Genomic DNA, 26,028 nt, shown 5'->3' with positions numbered 1-26,028 from the left:
ACCCTGAGTGCGCGACAAGGCGATAGCCCCACCTATTCATTGCACGACAAGTATTACCCACTAGATGGGTCTCCTGCAGAAAAACAATATCGGGAGACAAACGTCGCAGGCATCGCAACACCACCCCCCTTTTTATACGATCCCCCAGACCATTGACATTCCACGAAATAAACCTCAACCCGCTACCCCCCATCCCACAGAGTGATGCAGGAACCATCCCCCATTGAGCATGACATTGAAAATTCCATTAGCAAGATAGTCGCCTTGAAAAAACGAAACACGAACCTCAAACACCCCACCAACCCACCCCCCAACATCCAGGAAAACACCCCCCACCCTGCACCCCTGCAGTAAGCTAAAAAGCCACCCCAACATGCAGTGTGCCTGTCGCCCAAAAACCCCCGTTCTACAAAAAGACCCCGGAGGAGGAAAGGCCCTGTCCCACCCGCCACCCCGACAGAGCTAAAGGGAGAAGAGAACACACAGAAAATAGAGGCACTCAAGTATGGAACCCTGGGAGAATTCACATGGCACGGAGACAGGGGCATAGACAATAAGTTCAGCTCTCTACACCACCCTCGGCACCACCCGGGTGTTCGGTGGGCTCAGTCCAGTTAGGCCGGTGCTATAGCTTTTTTTAATAGTCTGGAACTCTCTCTTTATTTAAACAGTCATTCTTGTATAGAAATTAATTCCTGGACTCAACCATTTCATTAAGCTTGAATTTTAAGCCCTGTTAAGTGATATTTCTTTGGTTTTCCTGTTTTCCCTTCTTTTTTCCCTACCCACCAATCCGACAGCCTATTTTTACAGATTTGAATTCTTTTTTACTTAAACAGTCATTTTTTTGTACGTGCATATTGCAATGATTTTAAATAATTGTGCAATAAAATCTTTTACTTACTTACTTACTTACAAGAGATCTGAGGGAAATTTCAGACAGTCTCGGAGTGTCAAGAAGTCCTGATTTTATTGAAGGAATTTTGGTGTAGGGTAAGTGAATTGTTTTGTCTATGGAATTTATGTGGAAACCAAGAAATTCCATTTGTTGAGCAGGAACTAGATCAAAGATGTCCTTGTTCCTGATAAACCCAGTTCCGAAAGGAGAGAGGATGTGATGTGAATTTGCATGTGAAGAGTTTGCAGATTTTGGCACATTAGGAGAATCTCGTCTAGGTATATGATCAATCTGATACCTGCAAAAAGACACAACTGGTTTCATGAGTTTGCTAAAATACCATGGTGTGGAAGACAAGCAAAAATGGAGAGAAGAAAACTGCTAACTCTCTCCCGCCCATTGGAGTTGGAGGAACTTTCTGTGATTGTGTCAAATAGGAATGGCAAGATAGGCATCCTGAAGATCCAAATGAACCATCTAATCGAATTGAAGACGATCATCTTGAAGATGAAGAATGTTTTCCATTTTGAAACGGCGGTAAACGACAAACTGATTTCTGCTTTCCCCTGCAGATAGAGCCAATTTGGATTGTAATATCCAACTGAGAACAGTATTTGCACATTTCATAGTAACTTTAGACATGGAATCCAAAACAGCTTGTGCCACAGAGGAATGAATACATTCATTTAAATTATACTTAAAGTCCTGCTCATTATCATTGTTTTCCTCAAAAGAGAAAGAATTGTTGGAATCCATAATAAAAAATTATATAAATCAACTATATATTGTGAAAACACAGTAAAACAGTATAAACTATGAGGTGGTAGGAAAGGGTTAATTGTCTGCACAGACCTCACATGATGGACCTCCCCATAGGAGGAAACACGATGTTGCGAACCTATGAGAGGCGGACGAAAGGCCCGTACGCGCCCCCGGGGTGTGTTCTCATAAAGAGAGCCTGACGAAGCCAGTGGCTCATTGTCAGTGAAGGAAACTGCTCTGTAAAAAGCTGAAGAAAAATAAACAGAGCTCCGAGGAGAAAACTAAGGAAAATGCATGGTGTATCACCATAAATGGCACTCGCGACCACAGGAACGGTGTGATAAAGAGATGTGAGATGCGCACAAGCACATAGAAAGGAGATAAAAAGCGAAACAGAGCAATGCTGAGGTGTGAAAGAACAAGCGTTTGAACAATAACATGGCAATTCACATTAAAAACAAATGTATAATTAAATACTTATGTAAGCAAATGAAAGTATACTTATCTTGACTGTGAGCAGTAATAAAAGAGAGAGGGTTGCTGGCAGTCAAGTTAAGTCAGTTCCTCATTCCTGATGTGTACATGGTCCTCTGATTACCAATGGCCTTTGTTCCTTGGCCTCATGGGACATGTAGTTTTTTTCTGGTTTCTTGACTGCTGCTGTTCATCAAAGCAAGTTGAGAGACAGCATAAGAGGAGCCTCTGGTCTTGCCATAAAATTAGAAACTGCACAGCATAATATGGAAACAAATATGTAAATGGTTGGCCTTTTATCAAGTTCCTGTAGGGACATCTTCCATCATTGCAGATAAAAACGGCATGCCTTTGCTCCTGTGTCTTATATTTTCATGCACAGCCCACTCGTCCACCTAATATTCATGAATTCTGTCGATTTTTGATGATTCTCTCTTCTGCCATTTGTCTCATTCTCTTCTTTTCGTGTCCATTTCGATTGAATTTTCATTATATTTATCTCTTCACTTATTTTTGCTCTCTCTTCCCTGTCTCCCCTCATCTTCTCCCACTTTCTCTCTTTCTGCATTCATGTATTGCCCTTCCACTCTGCTCTGCCTCCCGTCTGTGGACGTCTTGCAATGAGAATGTGTAGTTCCCAACAAATACTCCCAATTGAATAAACTTTATGGGAACCCTTTGTCCTGATGCATCCCTCACAGTCTCATTCAGATTTAATTTGAAAAGACCTTCATCATAAATTTCATAAAGTTCATATGGATTCTGAAGTAATCAAAAGATGCTGGAACTGTGGATTCTTAAGTAGCTTTATTAATTAAGATAGTAAGTTATGATGTAACCCCATCAGGAGCAGCTGTCCTGCTGCTCAGCCCTCACTCAACTGACATTCACAGCACAGCAACATTCCAATCATCAAACATTCTATTTCACAAGCACTCTAGCTGAGCAGCAGGAAGATTCAAGTTACAACATATCTCCCTTCGTTATGAGTACAATTGCATTGGGCAATAAAATGGTTGTCATTAAAATGCACTTTAGTACACATAGTCAAAGATATTAAAACAATGCACTAAAGTACAAATGGACAACACAAAACAGAATATTTTAACATAACTCGCACGCCACAATCTAAAACGGATTCCTGAAATAAATAACTATCTTCATCCTACATCCTTATGCCACTAATTATACAAGTTGGCCATACAAGCATAACTAGCAAGACACAAAGGAACGAACTTAACTCAACCAATATCAGGAAACAATGCGCATCAACTCTTACACGAGCTAAAGAGTGACGAACTCCACACCAACTCACACACAACATTTGTCGTGAATATACTGACAGATGTGCGGCCTTGCTACTGCACACCAACACACACACAATATTAGTCACGAAACAACACTTGGCGAAATAAACTAACAGACGTGTGGCCTTGCCACTGCACACCAACACTCCTACATGAGCTAAAGAGTGGTCTAAGAACTCTGACGCCGACTCACATACGCCACCAGTGAGGGACAGTTCTTAGTAAATCAAACAACACAACCAAGGAGTGATTATATACAGCATAAACATCTCCTATTTGAGTTAATGAGTGGCCCTACAACCCTGGCGCCGACTCATATACGCCACCAGTGAGGGACAGTTCTTAGTAAATCTGACAACACAACTAAGGAGTGATTATATACAGCATAAACATCTCCTACATGAGCTAATGAGTGGCCTAACAACCCTGACGCCGACTCACACACACCACCAGTGTGGAACAGCTCTTAGCAAATCAAACAACACAACCAAGGAGTGATCATATACAGCATGAACATCTCCTATTTGAGCTAATGAGTGGCCCAACAACCCTGGCGTCAACTCACACACACCACCAGTGTGGAACAGCTCTTAGCTAATCAAACAACACAACCAAGGAGTGATCATATACAGCATGAACATCTCTTATTTGAGCTAATGAGTGGCCCAACAACCCTGGCGCCGACTCACATACACCACCAGTGTGGAACAGCTCTTAGCAAATCAAACAACACAACTAAGGAGTGATCATATACAGCATAAACACCTCCTATTTGAGCTAATGAGTGGCCCAACAACCCTGGTGCCAACTCACACACACTACCAGTGTGGGACAGCTCTTAGTAAATCAAACAACACAACCAAGGAGTGATCATATACAGCATAATCACACACACACCATGAACTTCTGACAACATTCATTTTTTTTTTTTTTTTGCATTTCCAGTTCTGGGACACTTTTTTCTAGACACTTTTGGGCTCACAGTTCGACTATTGTACATCTTCTTCTTAATTGATAAACTCGCTGCTGTTTCTTAAACCCTTGTGCAGTTCCTGTAACTTGAGTCAATTTTACTCTTCAAAACGAATTCCCTCTGTGAGGCAGGTCGTTTAAACCTTGATTTAATGAACACTGTTGCACTATTACGCTGTTCCTTTCCCACTCAAATGTCCAATGAAGTATCAAGGAACCATGCAGCACTTCTTATGAAGGTTATAGGCAAACATTACGATTAAATTTGCTGTAGATGTACAAAAGTCAACAACAGCCCCAGTGTGTGCACACGAAGAGTAAAAAGTTCACGTCGCCTCTCTTCTCCGTGCTGCCTTCGCGTTACTAGGCAACAAAACGATTTGCTGCCATGACGTAAATAAAAGAGACGTGAAGACGTCAGCACGCAACTAAATGAGTCACCAGGAGCTGCGGCCTCTAACCCATGAAGGATGACGGTGACGGCATTCCTCCAGGCAACAGAGTCTCGTAAGCGTTACTGCCTAGTTTCAAATGACGCACTTAAACCAACTGTATGTTGTGCTTGGCAAAATTCACACTCTCAATCAGCTGCAGAAAATAGGAAAACAACTTGAAAACACCGGAGAGTCAGGATTCCACTGCAGCACAACTCGGTCGGTCTCCCAATGTTTGCAAAGTAATCCAAGTGCAGTCTGTGTTCACTTAGTTTTCCTTTTTGACGTATACGAAAGCAGCTCGAATTTAAAAGTAAACACTACCAAGGCAGTAACTCTTACTTTCCCAAATCAATAGAGAGCTGACAAATGCTCTTCACTTCTTCTCCGAGGCTCGATTTAATGCCCCCGAATAACCAGCCAACTTCAAAACAACTAAAGACCTGGGCTGAATTTAATCTGGCTCTCAAACAGTTCTGCTGGCATTAACCACTTTGATTTGCGCTGTAAGATCATGCAGAGTCAGCACACACATTTCCTCGAGGCTCGAATTACTGTCATGAGTCTGGCAAACCTGGGCTTCAGGGCGACCGATGACCGGGTCACTGATGGGGTTAAATTGCCAGACGACACTCCAGACACACTTATAACAGAAAGTCATTTACCTCGAGTTGTTTTCCAATTAACAATACCTTTCAGGATTCTTTTCCCAACCAGTCTTGACTTCACTTTTAGTAACGGTCGATTCTCTGTAATGTCCTTAATATTCCTTCAATTTTCACGCACGGGTTCTTCAACAAATCAGGATATTACTTCTTTTCCTCTTTTCTTAGTTCCATTCCAATACTCCTTTTCCTTTTAGATACTTTTTTTAAATTTGCACGCGTAGTTTCTTCTTCACAGTGATCACCAGATGTCGCCAAATGAAGTAATCAAAAGATGCTGGAACTGTGGATTCTTAAGTAGCTTTATTAATTAAGATAGTAAGTTATGATGTAACCCCATCAGGAGCAGCTGTCCTGCTGCTCAGCCCTCACTCAACTGACATTCACAGCACAGCAACATTCCAATCATCAAACATTCTATTTCACAAGCACTCTAGCTGAGCAGCAGGAAGATTCAAGTTACAACAGATTCCTTCCTATTATAATCTGATTTTAACTATCTCACATAGAAGGGGACATACACTTGTAATAATTAACCTGTTAGGCCCTGCCTCTTGGTAGAATGTTATATGTTGAAGCGTTCAACTCAACTGTGAAATAAATTATAGAGCGAAGCCAAAAGTGGCAGCAAGAGATGAACTTTGAAAGAAGGCTTTTGGTAAATGATGGTGCAGGGCCTTAATTGGATCTTTAATCTGGATCAAATCCAATCAAGCTAAAATAATTGAGTAGCAGCATCTTAGCATACCTCCGGGTGCAGACCAAGACTGTCCCTGACACATATTGGTACCAGGCACGGCCCGTGCAGGGCGTTATACCGGGGCGGTGACGTCAGGCAGGGGAGGGTCAGGGTGGGGGGTTGTAAAATGCGGGATATGGACCATTACAGGTAAGTACAGAAAAAAAAGAAATAAAACGAATTTCGTTACCTGCGCTGCATCGCCAAATGTGATGCAGCGCGGGCAACAATTTGTAAAAATTTTTTTTTTTGGTACTTACCTGTAATGGTCCATATCCCGCATTTTACAACCCCCCACCCTGACCCTCCCCCGCCTGACGTCACCGCCCCGGTATAACGCCCTGCACGGGCCGTGCCTGATTGGTACTGAGTGCATCATTCTGATACACAAGCTGCTCTTGGCCCAGCATTAGAAATTGGCTGACATCTTCCTTGTGTGGGTCTGGGACATCAGACTGTGAAATCTGCCTTATACTTCCAAGAAGCCCCTTGCCGTCACCCTGGAACAGCCCGACCGGTCCATTCCATAATCCAGGGGAGTACATGAAGACAGACTTAACGCCTTAACTGCGGCGGCAATACCGCCATGGTGCGAGCGTTTTAATGGTCGGGCGGGGCTACAGCGGCCAACGGTCGTTCGCAGCACCAGGCAGGTAGTGCTCCCGTCAGCCAACAGGTTAAATAGGGAAAGATGGCATTTGACTGAAAATACCCTGCACTATCAATGCAAAGAAACAGATCCTCAAATTTGTATTCCTTGCTGAAGGTGAGTAAAAGAGCCATGACAATTTGCAAGGGTGTTTGGGATGACCATCATTTTCTCACAAGGATCCATGATCTTACATCAAGAAGTAGATCTCTGTGATATGAAATATCCCACGTCACCTACCTTAGTAAACAACTGACCCACAGCCTATTGATTTTCAATTATAGAACCACCTGCTGCAAACATGGGTGGCTCAAGTTGCTATTTAATAAATGCTTATTCAAATTAAATGCATCCTTGTGCACTATACAATTTAAAATCAGTACTTGAGTGGTGTTTCCTTGGTTGTTTAAAGGTATATCATATAGAAACAGCTATTTTTTGCACCTATGATAATAGTTGTTTTTTTTGTTATAATTCACAAATGATTTACCCATCTATGGTTGTGAAAGGGTTAAACCCATTTCCAGGTTTTTTTATATCAGGGATTTTTATTTTAAAGGATATATACAGCCACATTGGCTCATTTTTCAGTGGTATTAGCAATGGGGATTTTAATAATGTATGTCTGAACACTTTCAGCGGCATTGACAATGATGGACACCTATATATAAGCATGCATTTAAGCTCTTTTTCAGTGAGATTGATAATAGATCCTTGGTATATACAGGTTACATGTCTTTTGTCGATAGCGGGCAAAAGGTAGGATAATATTGCACGGTGGTTAGTCTCGGAGCTTTGACTTGGCCATTCCTGGCAGGCATGTAAGCCCGCTGCCGGTTCATCTTTTCTTATCCGAGTCTAGCAGCAGTACAGCCATCAGAAAAGATTTCCAGCTGGGTGCCTCACTGCACAAAATCTCATTACATGAAAAGGAATCAATTCTAAGACAGAGCATGTCTCAAAATCCTCCTATCTTAGGGGCACTAGAGAATTCACAGGTTGTGCATTGATAGCTCGCTCTGCCTTTGGAAATAATCTGCATCAGCCATTCCAGTTCCCACCGTCCTACTAGTGGGCTGCGATGAGAAGGTGGCCGGGGACCACACTCAATGGGCGTGGGTATCTTACTTCGGAGTCTAAAAACACACTTTTCAGTTCTCTATGTTCATAAATTAAAGACCTCTTTACAAACCCAGCACCAAGAATAAAGCAATGTAACAAATGACTTGCTGCTAGAGTTAAGAACATCAAATGCCTTCCTTTAGTTTCCTTCTCAATTCTACAGATGAACTGAAACTGAGAAAGCATTAACAATGTTCATCACAATTTTGTTTCTTTGCTTTTGGGTTCATACATGTGAAATATAGGAGAAATAGAGCTGCTGAACTCTTTCATCTTAAAGTGCTGAGATCGGGTTAAATTGGGGGTGGGACTTCTCTGGATAATGAGTACTGTATGTGGTAGCATGTCCCAATGACACACATTGTCGGCAGTTTTCAATGTATAAACCGTGCCACTAAGTCTGGTCCTTAAAAGATATAGGCCAGACTAAACATGGTACAATGGGCAGGTGAGCTCAGATTAGCACCTACGGCTCCGGGTATGCAACATTGCGTCATGTCCCGCTGAAATTCAACAAAGGATGAGCGACAACTGATTAATCCTGAAAGTATATAAATAGCTGTTCTGCTATAAGATTCCACTGACCCTTCATGCCTCAAAATCTCCAGATTGGCATTTTTTGAAGACAATATGATGTGATGTTAGCTCACCTTAAAGGACTGTCAATCATTCCACTGACAAATTATGTGACAGGCAGCAAATATGTCCAACTCTGTCAGACAGACTAGAGCAGCAGAGTTGTGATGTAGTTGAGTTGTACTCAGAACACTTGACCAGAGAGTTTGCTAAATCATCTGAAAGTAGGCTTCAAATAATATTAACAACTCGCCCAAGCGGTGAAGTCCCCACTCTGTTTTCCTGTACACCAGAAGATTTGGTTCGAAATACTATGTTATTTGGCCATGATAGTGATCCATTACCCCCTGGCCAAACACCCAAAGGCCGCAGTCTCAAGTCTCGACCGAAGGAAACTCCTGCTTTCTGAACTTTTACCTCAAAAATTACTTTCTAATGTACTTTAAATGCTTGAATATGTCCTTCCACCAGCTGTTCAGTCTTGGCCAGTTATTGCCTCTCATGCATTCGCAGTGCAATCGCTACTGGGGTGGCTGCTCTCTGCTTAGTGGCTGTTGTTTTTTCCCTCAGTTCCATCCTTTCTTGTTTTAAGCAGCTTTACTACTGTCTGGAGGCAGTGACAAAAATACAATAAAATACTTTAAAACAATAGCATAAAACACATTAAAACTATAAAATAAAATATGAAAGTTCTTATATAGCTCTTTCAAGTTTAGTGAACACAGATATGGTAAAGGATCAGTCCCAAACACCATTCACTCTGAAAGCAGGCAAGTATAATGCTGCCAGGAATCATCTTAACTATGGAAAAAACAGCAATAAAACACACGAGGAAATTTTGCTACCGGGAGGAGTCCCTCAGGGCTCTGCATTATCCCCCACTCTTTTCAACATCTATGTTGCCCCATTGGCAAAACTAATAAAGAGTCTTGGCTTCTTGCTGGTGTCATATGCCGATGACACCCAGCTGATAGTATCTGTAACCCAGGCAGAGGATGTCATGGCCGTTGAATTCTCTAACTGCATCTCGGCTTTGATGACCTGGATGAACGCTAACTTTCTAAAATTGAACACAGAGAAAACTGAAGTTTTAGAGTTTGGTCATAAAGCTGCCATTTGGGGTCAGCACTGGTGGCAATCTTCAGCAGGGGCCTGCCCAGTGCCAGTAAATAAAGCCAGAAATCTTGGTTTATGTTTGACAAAGAACTGGACTGGGCTGGCCAGATCAACCAATTATCATCAGCCTGCTTTTTTATGCTTAAACGTCTGAGAAAAATCCTTCCGTTCATTCCTCTCATCTTGAGGAAAAGAGTGATAATCGCCACAATTCTTTCGAGAATTGATTATGGCAATGCTTTGTATTTGGGAGCTGGTGTAAGACAACTGGCTAAACTGCAATCATTTCAAAATGCGGCAGCCAGAGTTTTACTTAATTTACCTAAACATCACCCTACCTCACACGCCTTAAGACAACTTCACTGGCTCCCGGTACGACGGCGCATTGAGTTTAAATCACTCTGCCTGGTTTAAAAAGCCCTGTTTGGAGGTGGGGCAGAGGGTGTGCAGTCCTTGTTTTCCCCCTATACACCTACGCGTGATTTAAGATCGGCCATGCTTGGGTTGATCAAACTCCCCAAGGTAAAGAAAGCAAGATGGGGAGGAAAACGTTTTTCCTTTCTCGCATCTAGATTATGGAATTCAATTCCTGGTCACCTGAGAAAAGGAACGAACAGAATGCTGTTCCGGAAGGAAATCAAAACCTGGCTCTTTACTCAACAATAATCCCTTGATTGCATTGTGGTCTGTTCATTCTCTCTAGCGCCAAGACGTCTCGGCAGTAGAGCGCTCTACAAATATTTTCATTCATTCATTAATTCATTCATTAACTCATTCATTCATGTGTCTGTCTGGTTTAGGGAAGGGCAATATATATTTTGGAAATGACGGGGTCATGGGTAACACATTCATATAATTATGTCGATCTATGTGCAAAACAGTGTAAGGCGAGGATTGGGGTGGTAAAAAGGGGAGTTACATTGTAACTCACATCTAATTTTTTACCACTCTAACACTAGCTTCTAATATACTGCTCAACATTGCCCACATCCTAACATATTTGACCGGTAACCTTCTGTGCATTCAGCACCAACCTTGCCCGGCCCTCTCCTTACCAGGCAGGACAGGCCAGCTTTAATTATAAAATACTTGAGTTTAGGAAATAATTACTTGCATGTATTACATCGCCTGACCATCACTTCATCCCCACATCCACATAACTACATTGTGGGTCAATATGTCCCTGATAGGTGCATCTCAAAAAATCTGTGATCTGAGTTATTAAAAACATCTTAATTAAATTAATTATTGGTTTGGACGATCTGTGCATCAAATATTTAAACCACCTCTATCAGAGCTTACAAATGTAAAGGGAGAAGATATATTTATTTATTTTAAAACCCTACCCATGACGTGTATGCAAGCCTGCTGTTCAATGTTAACTGATCTTACAAATAATCATGTTTAGATGATATCTAACATCACTATATTGTATGGTTGCTTTAAACTGAAGTGAACTTACTCATCAAATAAAAAGCATAAATTAATTTACATGTATAAGTAATTTGGATCTATGGATATTAATGAAAAAAAATACTTTACACATAATATATTGCATAAAGTAAGAAATTAAGAAGAGTGATTCAGTGTTCCCATAGAGAAACGTTAATTATATACTTGTAGAAAACAATTAATTAATTTATATTGGACTAACTCATCTTTGAAATAGCATTATTGATTGCAAAAATACAAATGTAATGCAAATATTATTAATAAAAGAAATTAATGAATAAACAGGTGATCCAGGAGGGAGTTCTTAAGATACACTAATTAAAATACATATATTTAATTTAAAATTGTTAAATTAACTTTATAAACAATTTCCCTAGTAAATATATACATTATATAGAAAAGCAGAACTTAAGTCATTAATGTAAATAAAGTAACGATTAGATAGATTGTAAAGTTAGGTATATTGTATTATAATAAAATAATTTCCATGTAAATATTTAAATGTGAGGTTGAGGCTTTTTAAATGTTTTTAAAGAAAGGGTTATTATTGATATAAAACAATGTCCAATTATTATGCTGCACACAATTATGGTGTAAGAATTCTAATTTATTGTAAAGTTAATAGTTTACACTAAACAATATTTGTAGATTAATTAAATATTCAAATGTTTGGTGATTTAATACATTTCAACAACTATATTTGAAGGCTAGGTTATGCACAAAATGTAAAATGCACAAAAGAGATTCTGGTTACAAATAGAATGAAAACTAATCATATAAAGTAGATGTAAAGAAAGAGGTTAGGGATAGTGTTATCGTAGTAGAATTCAACATAGTTGCAAAATACATATGAAACTTACCTAGACACTATAGTGGTAAGAGATGTAGTGCTGGCAGTGTAATGGTACTTGGATGTAACAGTGAACTATATTGTGACATACAACCGAGTTCAGAGCTTAGCTGCTTTCAACTGTTGGAGAACATTGGATTTTAATCCTGAGACGGTTTATTTTACGTTTGTTTTATGGAGTTATTTTCCTGGTGGAAATATGTTTGAGTGATTAATACTTCACCAATAGTTGACAGTTCATTTACGTTTGTTTTTTATCCTAAATCTCAGTCTGCGCCCAGGAAAGACAGTTACATTGTATCACATCTTCCTTGAAAAAGATATTTACTTTCTTAAGGGTACTCTGACCAGAAGTATCCACTAGGTACAGCTTTGTGTTCACAAGAGAATCTTCAAATGTCCCAATCAAAACACAAGCAAGATTGACTTTCTCAGTCACCAGTGTGGTTCCTGAAATATATCTGGAACAGCACATCTGTCCAATTCCCTTTCTAAAGTCATGTTGAGATCTTTCATGGAGGCAAAGAACTTGCATCATATGAAAGAAACTTTAGGAAGTACTTACTCAGCAGCAAAGATGAAGAGCTAATGTTGGCTCCATACAGACAAACTCCTGACAGTAAATGTAAATTTTGTCTCTCTGCTGTGATCTGTCTAGTATTCAGAACCACACTACGGGTTGAAAAGTACACATAAAAAGCGGAGTGATTCCATACCATAATGAATGAGACGGTGAATTTGTTGCTGTTGAACGTGTTTTCCTTCCTCCTTTAGTCTTTATTCAACTGGGTGTGTGCTTAGTGGGACCAAGTCTCAAGTGCTACATGCTTCTTGGCTCTTATTCTGAGTTATGCATAGTGGTATGTGGGAACTCACCCAGTAACACACAAGGATTTACTGTGCAGATTTTGCACCTGCGCTGTAAAAAGACTGAAATCAGGATACTGCCTATAGAAACTGGCATGGTAATTCCAGGGCACTCATGTTTTCCACTATCTGAGGTTGAGTAATTTGTGGTGGCTGTTAACTGAGGTGATACCAGCTGTTATCAGTATCTCTGGCTCAGAACCTGCCTCTCCAATTACCGACCATCTCAGAATGAGGACCATCTCACCAGACAACTTTGACATAGGCAGTGCTTAATGAATCTTGTCGATGACAAAAAGTGACTTTGCACAATTTTTGCTCGGATAGAGCTTGGATTGCGAAGTAGCCCTAAAGGAGCCCTGATGGACCACAGAGGGAAGAAGAGGAGGGTAGGTGAGTGGAGGACAATTTGAGAATACATCAAAAGGTTCATAACTATCCAGCCCTTGGCTTTGTCTGGATGCCTTTGTAAAAGTCTAATACCTTATGAAATGCTACCGGGAGGTTGAACAGCATCAATTTCATTTGCTTGTGCTTGACGTATGAGTAAATGATGTAGTAATATTCGGTCTTGCAACATGAATGAAAACTGACTTTGAAAGTCGGCAAGAAGGTCATTGTCATTAATAAGCTCCAGGAGGTGCAGAAATGTCACTGATTTAATTAGTTTGACATGGATGTGCCTATGGCCAATCCATCTCCAGTGTCCACATTAACCCCTTCCCTGCTCATGACGGAACCATGCCGTCATGAGCTACGGGCGGCGTGTGCTCATGGCGGCATGGTTCTGTCATGCTGCGGCCGCTACGCCCATGCGGCACTGATTCCCCACCTGTGCAGGCGAATTAGTGAGTGGGCGGAGTCGTGATGGAACCACGCCGTCATAAGCACAGCCCGCCCGTGGCTCATGACAGCGTGGTTCCGTCATGAGCATGGCGGCACAGCGCTCCCCCCTCACTTCCCCCAGCCAAGGGGTTAAATTAAGGGTGCACTTTCCCTGTTTGCCACAGCGCACATTTAAATGTCCCCAGAATGGTACGGTGTGCCCTAATACAGTTAATGCACTGCCTCCAGTACAGTGGAAATAGGGGCCAATTATTTGACGTCACTGGTCCGCCTTTCAACGCAGATGGCGACCCAGCATGCATCTTCAAAGGGGAGGCGGAGATGCCTATGCTGGCAGGTGCCGTGAGTGACTGCACCCACCGGTAGGGGGATGTCTCTTTTCTTCCTTTTAGATGGCAACTTCTTGGAATGCAGGAGTTGTTATCTCCATGTGGCACAGTTAGTGTCCCTTCTGGCCCTCTCGGCCCACATCTGTAATATGACTCTGGTAAAAATGCTAATTTTTTTCATCTGGATAAGCCCTCGAGTAAATGAGAGAACGCCCCCTTGAGTTCATGCTGATGCAGGTGTATCGAGGGAGTTATCGATACAACAAAAGGGGCCTTGCAAGTGTCAGAGGGCCCTTCTGTCAAACCACAATGCATTGGGGTGCATAAAGCGGGTGCGCATGCCCGTTGCTCCCCCAGGGCACTTAGTATAATACAGTCCCAGTTCTCATGGTGGTGTGGGTATACCAACACCCATGCATCAATTCCCAAAAATGCAACCATACAGCAGACCAGAATACAAATAAATATATATGCTCACTCGTGCAGCGTGACCAGTGTCTAGTCTGCAGGCTTCAAGCGTAAGACTACTTTCACAGTCTCAATATTGTTCCTGTTAGAGAATCTTGCCAAGTTCTAAGGAGCTTTTGGTCCACAAAACTTGAATAAGGTGGTAAATCGTGGCCAAACGTCCATTTGGTTTTTACCTCACGCTTTCATATTTCTAGCCTGTCCAAGTTTGTTGTGAGCCATGCTTTTGATTTCGGCAGTCCGTCGTGAGCAGAGTTTGTTCGGATCTGTGAGTCATAGATTGAGTGCAATTAGCTCTAAGTACCTTCTGAAAGCTCGCGAAAAGCGTCGGGCCAGCTTCCAATTCACAGCTCGGCAGGAATATTAATGTGTCCACGCTCTTAAAAGTAATGGTGTGAATGAGGCACTTATGTGCCGTCTATTTAATGCTGAATCAATGCCACATTCCCTATGATTTTATTTATTTTAGAAATTCAATCAAATCCCAGGTGGCTCGGAAAGTGCTCAAGCTGATTGAAAAAAATGCCCTTTAACGTGCTATGACCAATTGGGAAGGTGGGCAGGTGTGGATGTAATTTAAGTCATAATGTGATTGGTGTGAAGGTACGGTACTTAGGGGTGATGTGATCCACGCAGTGATTGGCTGCAAAAAGGGGCATGCTTGGCGGTACCTTAAGAGGACATCCGGTGAATGATGTCACAATATGTCTCAAAGCGCAAGCTGACATCAGACAAAGCAGCATTCTAGAATGATTATTGTTGGTGATTGTTAGTGATGCAGGACTGAGGAAAGGTTTGTCTACACTGGAGCACCATTTTAACTGCTGTAATTGATTGGAATATGAATGCAGACTTTTATTTTCTCCAAAACTGCTCTAATTGGGTGGAACCAGATAGATCGATTACTCGTAAGAGATTTTAGGTGACAAAGGATGTGATGATGTCCTTGACCTGTTGGTACATGATCACAGAATCAATGATAAACCTAAGGGTATTGGTTTTAGTCTTGGGGCAGCAACTGTGTGTCATCATGTAACCACTTAATGTCAGATATTTTCTTCTTTAATATGGTCACTGCAAACAACAATATTTAAATTCCAATGTCGTACTTTTTAAGCCAGTTGTCTGTGAGCCTGATATGGATCGCCTGGAAAATATTTTCCAAATTCAAAGTCCATATCATAGGGCCCCATTATGATGGGGGGCGGATCGCCACCGCTGGGCCGGCGATGCTCCCTGCAGGCCTAGTGGTGGAGATCCGCCTGCCATAAGTCCCTGGTTATCCCCCCGCCATATTAGTATATTAGACAGAAAGACTGTCCGCCTCTTTTCCGCTGGTCGTCATCTCGACGGCAGAAAAGGGACACAATATGGTGGTGGTGTCTGCAAGACACCACCATCCATATTATGATGTGGCATTATTCTTACCTTTCCATGGCGGAGACTCCCCCCCCAGGGGGGTGAGGGGATGGGGAGCTGCACTTGGGGGGAACCCTATGGTACCCCCAACATTGGCATGGGTGCCTGTCATGTTGTGCCTGTCATGTTGTGCATGCCAATGCACACCGCCATCGCCCGCCACAATGTCGTGAATGCGGGTTGCCAGGGTGGCGGTGACATCCTAATTAACGGTGCAGGACTGACGCACCACTGGCGGACGGTCCCGGCACCAATAGGGCCCATCCTAAAGGAGCCCTTAGTTTTTGTAACTTCAAATCTACGCTTGAGAACCATTGGCTCATTTGGGGAATCAGACCCCTTACAAGTGCAGCAGCTGACGGAGACCCTGGTTATAAATGTAAAAATCAACCAACAGATGGACCATAAATCACTGCTTCCCAGCGGGGTGAGAACGATTGAAGCACCGGCACAGGCATTGACCTGACAATGGTTATTATTATTATGAACATTTATACAGCGCACAGCTACTCCCAAGGGTTCACGATTGCTCAGAAATTAACCAGACCAACTTCAGACGTGCTCCTCTTTCCCAGTCCCTTTTAGGAATCTTGAGAGGCTGAGTATATAGAGCACAACCATGAAGTCAAAAACACATTTGAAGTTTTGAGTCACCTCTGCTCAGTATATCTAAAAAATGAATGTTTGAAAATGTAGAAGAGCCGAAGCTGCTCCCCTCTTCAGGTGGAACTAGAATAGCCATTTTCCCGTTATGTTTTTAGTCTTGGGGGATCAATGATGCTGCAGATTCCAAGAATCTTCAAAAATGTATGACTCAAACTGGGGGCCTTATTTATCACTGCGCCAAGGCTGCTATGCGTCAAAAATTCTTGCGCCTGCATGAAAAATCCTTACGACGTCATGGATGCGCTGTATTTACAATACGAGGCTCCATGGTCCCCTGGATGTGTCAGAAATTCTGACCTATCCGTGGGAAGGATGCTGCAAGGCATCCGGCCCAAAAGTGGCGCATTGCTGTAGTTGGTCATAAAACTGACACACCTACAGCAGTGCTTCAAAAAAGAGGTGACGCAACAGCTTTGACTGATGCAAGTAGCCTCATGGGTAGGCACCAATGTAGTAGAGTGTGAAAAGGTGAAAAACTCTTCTTGCACTCCATTACATTGGTACTGGATGTTATGCATACAAGGGGGCATTGTGTACTTATGAGAGGTGTGATGCAGCGGCCAGAGCAGCTGACTCCGGAGCGCAGGGCTTACTGTTCGAGCCCTGTCGCTGGCGGCAGCTCAGCATCATGTAACTCTGGGCAATAGCTCACTTAATCTCCCCGACGGCCCCCAGCTCCTGGATACCCTTATGGGTGATAAGTTTGCACTTTACAAATGTGGAATTAATGTTAAATGTGAAATTAATGCCTACTTATGTGTGACAGAAGTCATTAATGGTGTGTAATGTGTGATTCACTGTATTACATCCCATATGTGTGCACTTACCTGTTGATGGGATGTGACTTGATTGCAGATCACACTGTTTCATGTCACTTCAGCCGGTCAAATTCCTCTGCAACAGCCACTGCGTCACTCCTACACCTGGGTTTTAGAGGCATGGGTTTTTTGACGCATCTGAAGTGCAGCAGGTCACTTCCCGATGATGCATGATTTTTGGGAAAATAATCCTAAATACCACTGCTTCACTTTTACGGGGGATTTTACAAAGGAAAGCCAACCTTGCATATATTAATTCTAATGCGACGTAACCTATATTAATTCTAATCCAACAAAGAAATAAAACTACACATCCTGAGGAAAATTGACACATCTGCCTAGATGTGTCAATTTGTGAATATGAAGCAAAGAAAGCGCCGCTGCTGCGTCAAACAAAATGATGCAGCGCAAGTTCCTCGTAAATATGTCCCTGAGGGGCATATTTACTAGAAAATGATGCAGCATGGTGCCGCAAGCCATCTTCCTGCGCTGAGCTGCGTCATTAAGAAAGTGCAGGGATGCGTTGTATTTACAGCAATACGATGCATCCCTGTCCTCCCCTCTGCGCTGGTGCACATTGGCTGCCTAGCATCAACGCAGGTACCCTTGCACCATGTGCAAGGGTGCCTGTGTTGCAGGGTGATTGTTTTTGTGCAGGAAGGGATACCTTCCTGCACAAAAGCCATCATTGATGGCGTTTTCCACCTTCTAAGTTTGCTGCAGAATGCAGCACACATAGAAAGAGCAAAAATCGAGGAGAAAAAAAGGTATTTCTCCTCGTTATGCCACTTTAACGCCTCCCCTGGGGAATATGTTGCATTCCCAGGTTTATGAAACCTTGTCAATCAGGGGATGCATCATAATCCATGGGTGTTTTTGGGGAACACCCACACCAACACCCATGGAACACCCCTTTCACACAGAGTAATGCATGAAGGCAGGCCATATTTACAAGGCCAAGAAAAGCCACTCAGGGTGGCTTTGCGTGGCCTTCTAAATATGGCTCAGCATTGTGCGCCAATGGAGTGTCTAAAAATGTGATGCTCCAATGGTGCAGGGGCCTTGTAAATATGCCCCTTGGATTGTTAGGAAGCAAAGTGTGCCACGGCTGTAGCAGGAAGACTGGAACGCTATATTTTGTTGGGTTGCCAGTAAGTGCGTGGATACAGAGAACACGAACCTTACCATTGGTACCATAAGGTATCCTTTTCAGTGATCCAAGCCCAACAACAGAAGGGTTTGGAGATACACGTTGATGCCCTTCTCATGTGTCATGCCCTGTATGGTGTAGGGCATAAATGGCTGGAGGTAGAAGCAGATTTGCACCTATCAGCTGGGAACTCAAATTGTTTTATAAACACTAGGAAGCTCTAGTTCATATAACCAGGATATACTTTAAGGTTGATTTATTTTTGCTCATTTTCAGGGAAATCTACAGGTTGGTTGGCCAGTTTCTCAGCTCTTTCAAAGCAGTGGTTCAACAAGCACATGCTTATTGCATTAACCTGGGGTGCATTGATCAAGTTCACTCTGGCCATCACTTTCTTGTTTTCTGTTTTTATACAATTTTTACAATGCTGAATTCATCACTGCAACCAACTGGAGTTCACTAGGAAAGTATGCATAAAAAAATGATATGCAAAATGACTTTGCGTTTAAACAATTCGTATTTACAACTATGGGTACTCCGTCTCCCCTTCTCAGCCTTTCCTCTTTGTCACTTTGCCCATTCTACTTTCTTTTATTTTGGTGTGTTTTCTCTTCTCCTGGCTTTTGCCATTCTTTGCAACTTGTTTTTCTTCTAGATTCGCCATGTAGTATGTTGCAAAAAATACAACATTTATAATATAGCTATACACTTATTTTGGCAAGAAGTATATCTGAATTCAAAATCCTTGATCAAAGCTATGCTTTCCATATTTTTCTTTAAAAAAATCAAATAGCCAGTATAGACGTTGCTAAACTACTTCTGACTAGCTTTATGGCCTGTTGCTGAGCAGCCCTGAACCCTACAGGCAGTCCTTAAGTACAAATTCGACTGCTTTATGGATGAGGGTTCAACACTACTGCGTGGCTCACTCGTCTTTCATAGGTTGATGCCCAGAGTCTCTTGAGTATCCAGGGAACATAGCAGAACTTGACAGCCTCTGTTTGAGTATTTAACACTATAGAGCTCTTCATAGAGAAATGGCTATAGACAGGTGCCCCAATCGCCCTTGCCAACTGCTGCCATTTTAATGCATACAGAATGACCTGCAAAGTGTCTGTTGTTTTACAATATGAGGTGGCTCATAGCATAGAGGTGATGTCTTCAAACATTGATTCAGTGTTCTGTCCACAAATTTATATTCCGGTGAATACGTTAGATGCGGATGCAAAGCCTGCACCTATATATCACTTGGAAAATACACTGGAAGTGGAAACCTCAACATCACAAAAAATAAATGATAATGCCAGACTCTGCTTTTTGGATTTGTTCAAATCATTTTCTCACTTTACGTTCAGTTGCAAGTCATTTCTTCATTTCTGATTTTCACACAATTTATCAATTATCCGCACGGCAGACCTGCATTCTGTGCAGAATATATCAGTTTTGTCGTTATAGCACCTATTGGCAAAGGAAGGGACATAAAGAGTATATTGCATGAGGACATCTGTGCATGTAACGTGCATGCGTGCAAATCACTCTTGCACCAGGTTATAACACATCCCTTGTATCTATTGCACGGGCACCTCTACCTCCTAGGCCCTCCCGGTGCAGTCCACTCAGATTCCATACATGGGACGCGGGCCATGATCCAACTGTCATTAAGGCATAACATAGGTGCTGCTGATGGCTACACCGCTAGTGTCTAAATCTAGTGGTGGGGTTTAGCAAATGCTGCAGAGGGTCACTCTCATTTTGCACTACTGCACTGTCTTGCACTGCTCAAGATTTGCAAACCTAAACATTTCCTGCTTTTGGCACCCCATCTTTTGTGGTAGATGTCATCTCTAAAGGGAGCGATGGAGCAGTGCCTAGGTGTTGTATGGCGGGATCCTGTCTGCCAGCGATTGTTGACTGTGTCCATTGACTTGTGTGCTGTACTCTCTTTCAGTGTGAACTTCTGTCTATCGATTGCGATGCTGGTAGCGTGACAAATGGTAGTAGAAACATGTTTTGTAGGTTTTTGTTTTTCTTTATAGAGCTCTGGGTACAAACTTGTTGCATTCCAAGTTAATGAGATGATGAATTTTGCATCAACATAGGTCCTGTGCAGGCTTTCCAGATGCTTGTGCTCATTAAAACCGGTTGTAACATACTCTATTTTTTTACCTAATGTTATACAGTACCAGCAGGAGATCGTAGTGCTTCAGGACAAGCTCCGAATGTCCAATAAGAAACTGGAGGATTACGAGAACCGCTGTAAAAACCAGGATGAGCAGACCCAGAAGTTGCTCCTCGAGTACCAGGCGAGGCTGGAGGAAGGAGAGGAGCGGCTCCGAAGACAGCAGGAAGACAAGGAGCTCCAGATGAAGGGCATTATAAGCAGGTAAAGGCCGACACGTCTTTAGCGCATTAGTCGTTGAACCGGTCCTAGGCCTGATCTAGGCCATACCGAGGGCAGACGGTTTCTCAGTGGTCTGTAACATTTCATTTGCTTTTGCTGCTGCAGGGGAATAATTCTCCTAGCTTCAGCATGAGAGCCTGTAGCAACAATGTAGCATTTGGCCCATTTGTTTAAAAATTTGCTTGTGGAAAGAAGGCAACTCTCCACTGCCAATCATCACTGCAAAGAGCAAGGCTCATTAGATATAATCTGGCCTGGTTTTGCAAACTTTTCATGGGCTGCTTCCTATCCCAGTTCTGTCGTTCGTTCAGATGCAGGTGTTTGAAGGGGTTGAGGCTGTCAAACCTGGCTGCTCTTTTGATTTCAGAGAACACATCAATTAGAGTTTTTGTTCCCTTCCCAGAATGCACCTCTTCAGCACGGCCTTCTTCCCCAGGGAATTTTCATGATTAATATTTCATCAGTGAAAGTGAGCTATATTTCACATGTAAAGAGGGTTATTTATAGCTGACTCCCTACACTCTGAAATAGGGAGAGGACAGACTGTAAATCTGATGGGACCAGATAAGGCTTTCTCTTTCGCCTCACTTCCTGTTTTCCATAAGTTTCACTTCTCTCTATTCCCCAGACACTCTGGGAAACACTATATGAATGCCACACACTTCTGCTGACAGTAGGCATCCCATTTCTCACACACTCTGTCTCTCCCTCTCTAACCCTCCCTGTCTGCGTGGACTCTGATTCACCATGATGCCTGGAGGTGCGGAAGTGTTACCACACACCCTTTACCCTGACCTCTGACACCCCAGAATTGACCCCTTGTCCCTCGCTTAGAAGCTTAAAAGTGTTCTACATGCAGCTGATTGGCTGGGAGGAAGCCCCCACCCCCTCTCACACACACACACACTCTCTCTGAAACACATGCATTCTTGCTCGAAAACACACTCTTAAACACACACTCTCTTAAACTTATACAGAAACACACACTCAAAACAAACACACTCTCACGCACACACTCTCAAACACATACACACACACTCAAAAACACACACATACTCTGTTCCGTCCTCCTGCTGACACCCAATGCGGTTGTCTCTCAAAACGCATACTTTTGGCTGCGCAGTTTTCATAGTGAGTTCACGTTTGAAGCAGTATTAACCATGCACTGAGTTGTTCACCGACAAATGTAGTGAGTTGTGTTGAGATTAGTGTTACTTTGTTTACGCTGTCTTTTACACAGCAACGCCCACTCACCAAAAGTACAGAATCTCTCATTCGCACACATGAACGCTGACACCTCTCCAACACACACTATTTACAGTCAGCAAGACACTATATACACACTTACTCTCACCCACCCACACTCACACAGGTAGTCTTTCTATTGCACTCTCCAAAAACCCTCACCCCTTTAAACCCTTCACTGCGGCGGCTATTCCGCCGCAGTGCTAAGGGGGTGGGGCGGGCGAGCGGCGGCTGCATGCTGGTGACGGAACCGCTCCGTCACCAGGCGCGGTTGCGCTATGCTCATGACGGAGCGGTTCCGTCACGGCCCCGCCCGCTCAATGGAACGCTCAGCCATCAGCACAGCAACACCGCAGCTGATGACGGAGTGGTTCCGTCACCAGCAGGGGAGGGGTTAAAGGTGGTCGAGCCAAGTGGTTTGCAGGGAGAGCCGAGCCAAAGCCGAGTCAGGGGTCTAGCTCGGATCTTAGAGCCCGTGCACCAGCCGAGCCCTTTTTGTTTGCAATTAAATCACACAACAAACATGTCAAATATGTTACAGTCGCTTAATACCTAACCTCACATTATAGCACTGCACTGAGGCGTACTTACTAAAAGTAATCACTTTTAAACGTAAACGATTAATGCACTAAGAAGCAAGACAATTGTCACGTAAACACTGTACCCGGTCCAGAGTATTATTGAACTGCATTGCATGTATGAAATCAAACACACTAAGTTTTTGTATATCAGGGAGTCTGAATTCACATAACTGAAAGTGCTTTTATACACGATAATGAAGAAAAAAGAGTTTTGTTGAAATAAAATATTTGCCTAAGATCACACAATTTAAGCAGTGAATCAGCGATTTATCCAGATTTTCTGGTTTACTTAATACAAATCAGCTTGCAAATGGTTGTATTTTTGTTTGTCCTTATTTCGAGACTTTATTTTTACTGATTTGTGCACTTTTATATAGTGTGAACTTAGCCCAAAGGCCAAATTGGAGCGCTTAAAAGTTACATTACAAAATGTAACATTTATTGCTTTCAGAGTTCGGGAGATTGCGCTACAAGGCCTCAGGGTAGAAGTGCGCTATAGAAATCTAAATTCATTCATTCATTAGTGGATTTGCCCAGAATCGAAGGATTCTGAGCAGAGACTCCAACCTGGTTCCCCAGTGTCAGTCAGTCAGTCAGTCAATCTTCAGTCGGGTACCACAGTACCCATAAAAGCACAATATAAAATACATTACATACATATTAAAATTTTAACCGGTCAAATAGTCTAAATACATTCATTATACAGATCATAAGTGATTTAGTGCAAAATGTAGGATCATCACAATACAAAACTATTTACATTACTCTCAGTCTTCAACCATGGATCTGCTCACCAGTGCCCCAGTGTCAAAGTCGGCAGCACAGGCTGTAGCGCCTCGTCCTGGGTAGAGGGAGGGTAGCAAGCAGAAGTCACGTGTACGCTCAGCTCGTTATGGGCTCGAGGTTCCAACAGGACCTTGAACTGAGCCAGAGCTTCAGGCTCAAGTTTTCAGTAGCTCGCCCACCTTTACACCCACTCTCTACAACGCTTTCCACTTCCAGATTGATAAATAAGATCATAAAAAACAATCCTATACACAGGGTGGCCGATGCTTAAATGAAACACACTGGGAGGATTTTAAAATGCGTGGGTCGGATTTTAAAATCCTCCTGGTGTGTCCCCTTTAAGCACCCCAGAGACGATGCCGACATTAAAGCTGTGGCATTCACTGTTCCTTTGATGTGACAAAGGACCCCTGGCGGGGCAGGTATGGACAGGGTTGTTCTGTTGAAGGCCTGCCATCCACGACAAAATGGCCCTAGTAAAGGGCTTCTGGTGTGCTGCCAGGCTCTCGCTTCCGGGAGACCGGCCATAGCAGTCTTTAGCACAGGAAGATGTCGCGAAACACCCCATCACAGGCCCTGGGTATGAAGCACCAGGACAGGTTGGTTACACTGTGAACATTTGTTAGAGCACCTCTGGAAGCCCCTAACCAGGAACGGTATTGGAACGTGGCTGGGCTGTTGTTTACCCACTGACAAACATCATGTGCATCATGTAAAACAAAACTTTCACGGAGGAAAAGTCACCTCCATTCAAGAAGCGTGCCCGCCCTTTGAAGGAACATAGGTGGAGAAGCAAAAGACACGCACAACACGCCAAAAACTTCATTCTGCAACAGACAGGTGTGCTTCTGCTGTGGACCAGGAACAGCCACCCTCGGGGCGGTAGTCTTTGTTGGGGCACCCAATGACGCCCTTGTCCACGGATTCCCTCACTCCCACCCTCCAATAGTCACATCAGGGCCACAGGAAGTCCCCCACCCCCACATGTCCCAAACATGCAAAATAATACACAGACATCGTATTAGTTTGGAAAAAAATTTGCTGCAGGTTTATTACATACAACATATGTAATGATGGTGGGTAAACATTACGGGCGATCCCGGGCAGGCTGCTTCTCGCCACCTGCCCGCCTGTTGAGCCAAACAGCACAGTGGCGAACCACCCAACAGCTGTACAATTAAAATATAAATACTGACACGCCCCTTGTGGGGCGTGACTAGGCAAACCCCCGGTTGCACAGGCCCACAACCGCCCGAAGGACTACTGGGGCGCCGACACGAATTCCTGCACCTCCCATGAGGTTACAGGTTAGGCTCTGGCACCCTTATGTGCCCGCTGAAGTACATCGTTTGCACCTCTCTTCTTCCGGATCGCCCAGTAACTCCGCCTGCAACGATAAATGAACACATTAAAACCCCCACAACACCCTCATCCAGACACTCTGGGATAGAGGAAAGGGAGGGAAAAGAGTGTCCCGAAGACTCGCGACGGCGTCCAGAGCGGCAAAGAGGCCCTCCAACGGGGTGCTGGAACTTATGTACCCCTGGAGGCCCCTCCGCGCCGCCCCGGAAGAGAATCACCGCCAGCCGCCTCCTCCAACCAGTGAGGAGGGGAAGGAAGCTGAACATCCTGCTGGGGGCGGGGCAGCCCTCCGAGACTAGTGGCCCGCCCTCTCTATGGCCCCTGCGTGGCCTCGGGCAGGCGCATAGTCACATCAGGGCCACAGGAAGTCCCCCGCCCCCACATGTCCCAAACATGCAAAATAATACACAGACATCGTATTAGTTTGGAAAAAAATTTGCTGCAGGTTTATTACAGACAACATATGTAATGATGGTGGGTAAACATTACGGGCGATCCCGGGCAGGCTGCTTCTCGCCACCTGCAATTAAAATATAAATACTGACACACCCCTTGTGGGGCGTGACTAGGCAAACCCCCGGTTGCACAGGCCCACAACCGCCTGAAGGACTACTGGGGCGCCGACACGAATTCCTGCACCTCCCATGAGGTTACAGGTTAGGCTCTGGCACCCTTATGTGCCCGCTGAAGTACATCGTTTGCACCTCTCTTCTTCCGGATCGCCCAGTAACTCCGCCACAGCCTGTGCGGTGGTACCCGCTGCCGCACAGGCCCCCCCACCACCACTACCTTTACTACCTGCAACCTTTGCTCATGAGTGCTTCTTTCAAGTCCAGCAGGAAGAGGTCTAAGCCTTCGGGCGTGAGGTGAACACCATCCTCCTCAAAATAACCCTTCACCTTGTCCTGGATCATGTCATGTTTGATAAAGCCTAGGCCTCTGCGCTGCGTGAACTTTTTCATAGCCGCATTGATCCGCCTCCTAGACCTCTCGATTGCCTCGCATGACTTAGCACCCCGCCAGGATCTCCTGGGCACTATTTCGGACCACCAGACCTCGCATTCCCGCAAAAGG

General features: G+C 43.6%; 1 protein-coding gene across 12 annotated transcripts in view; it reads left to right on the top strand.

Moving 5' to 3' along the window:
• DAB2IP (DAB2 interacting protein) overlaps positions 1-26,028 on the top strand; it is a 1,475,985-nt gene that overhangs the window by 1,414,553 nt on the left and 35,404 nt on the right. For all 12 annotated transcript variants that reach the window (XM_078641853.1, XM_078641861.1, XM_078641852.1 and 9 more), the window contains one exon: positions 20,760-20,962. In XM_078641853.1, coding sequence (XP_078497979.1) covers positions 20,760-20,962 — 203 coding nt within the window. The remainder of the gene's footprint in view (positions 1-20,759; positions 20,963-26,028) is intronic.

Source organism: Lissotriton helveticus, chromosome 5_1, assembly GCF_964261635.1.
Source record: "Lissotriton helveticus chromosome 5_1, aLisHel1.1, whole genome shotgun sequence".
NCBI lineage: Eukaryota > Metazoa > Chordata > Amphibia > Caudata > Salamandridae > Lissotriton > Lissotriton helveticus.
The sequence above is the reverse complement of the archived record's forward strand: the minus strand, read 5'-3'. Positions and strand labels throughout refer to the sequence as shown.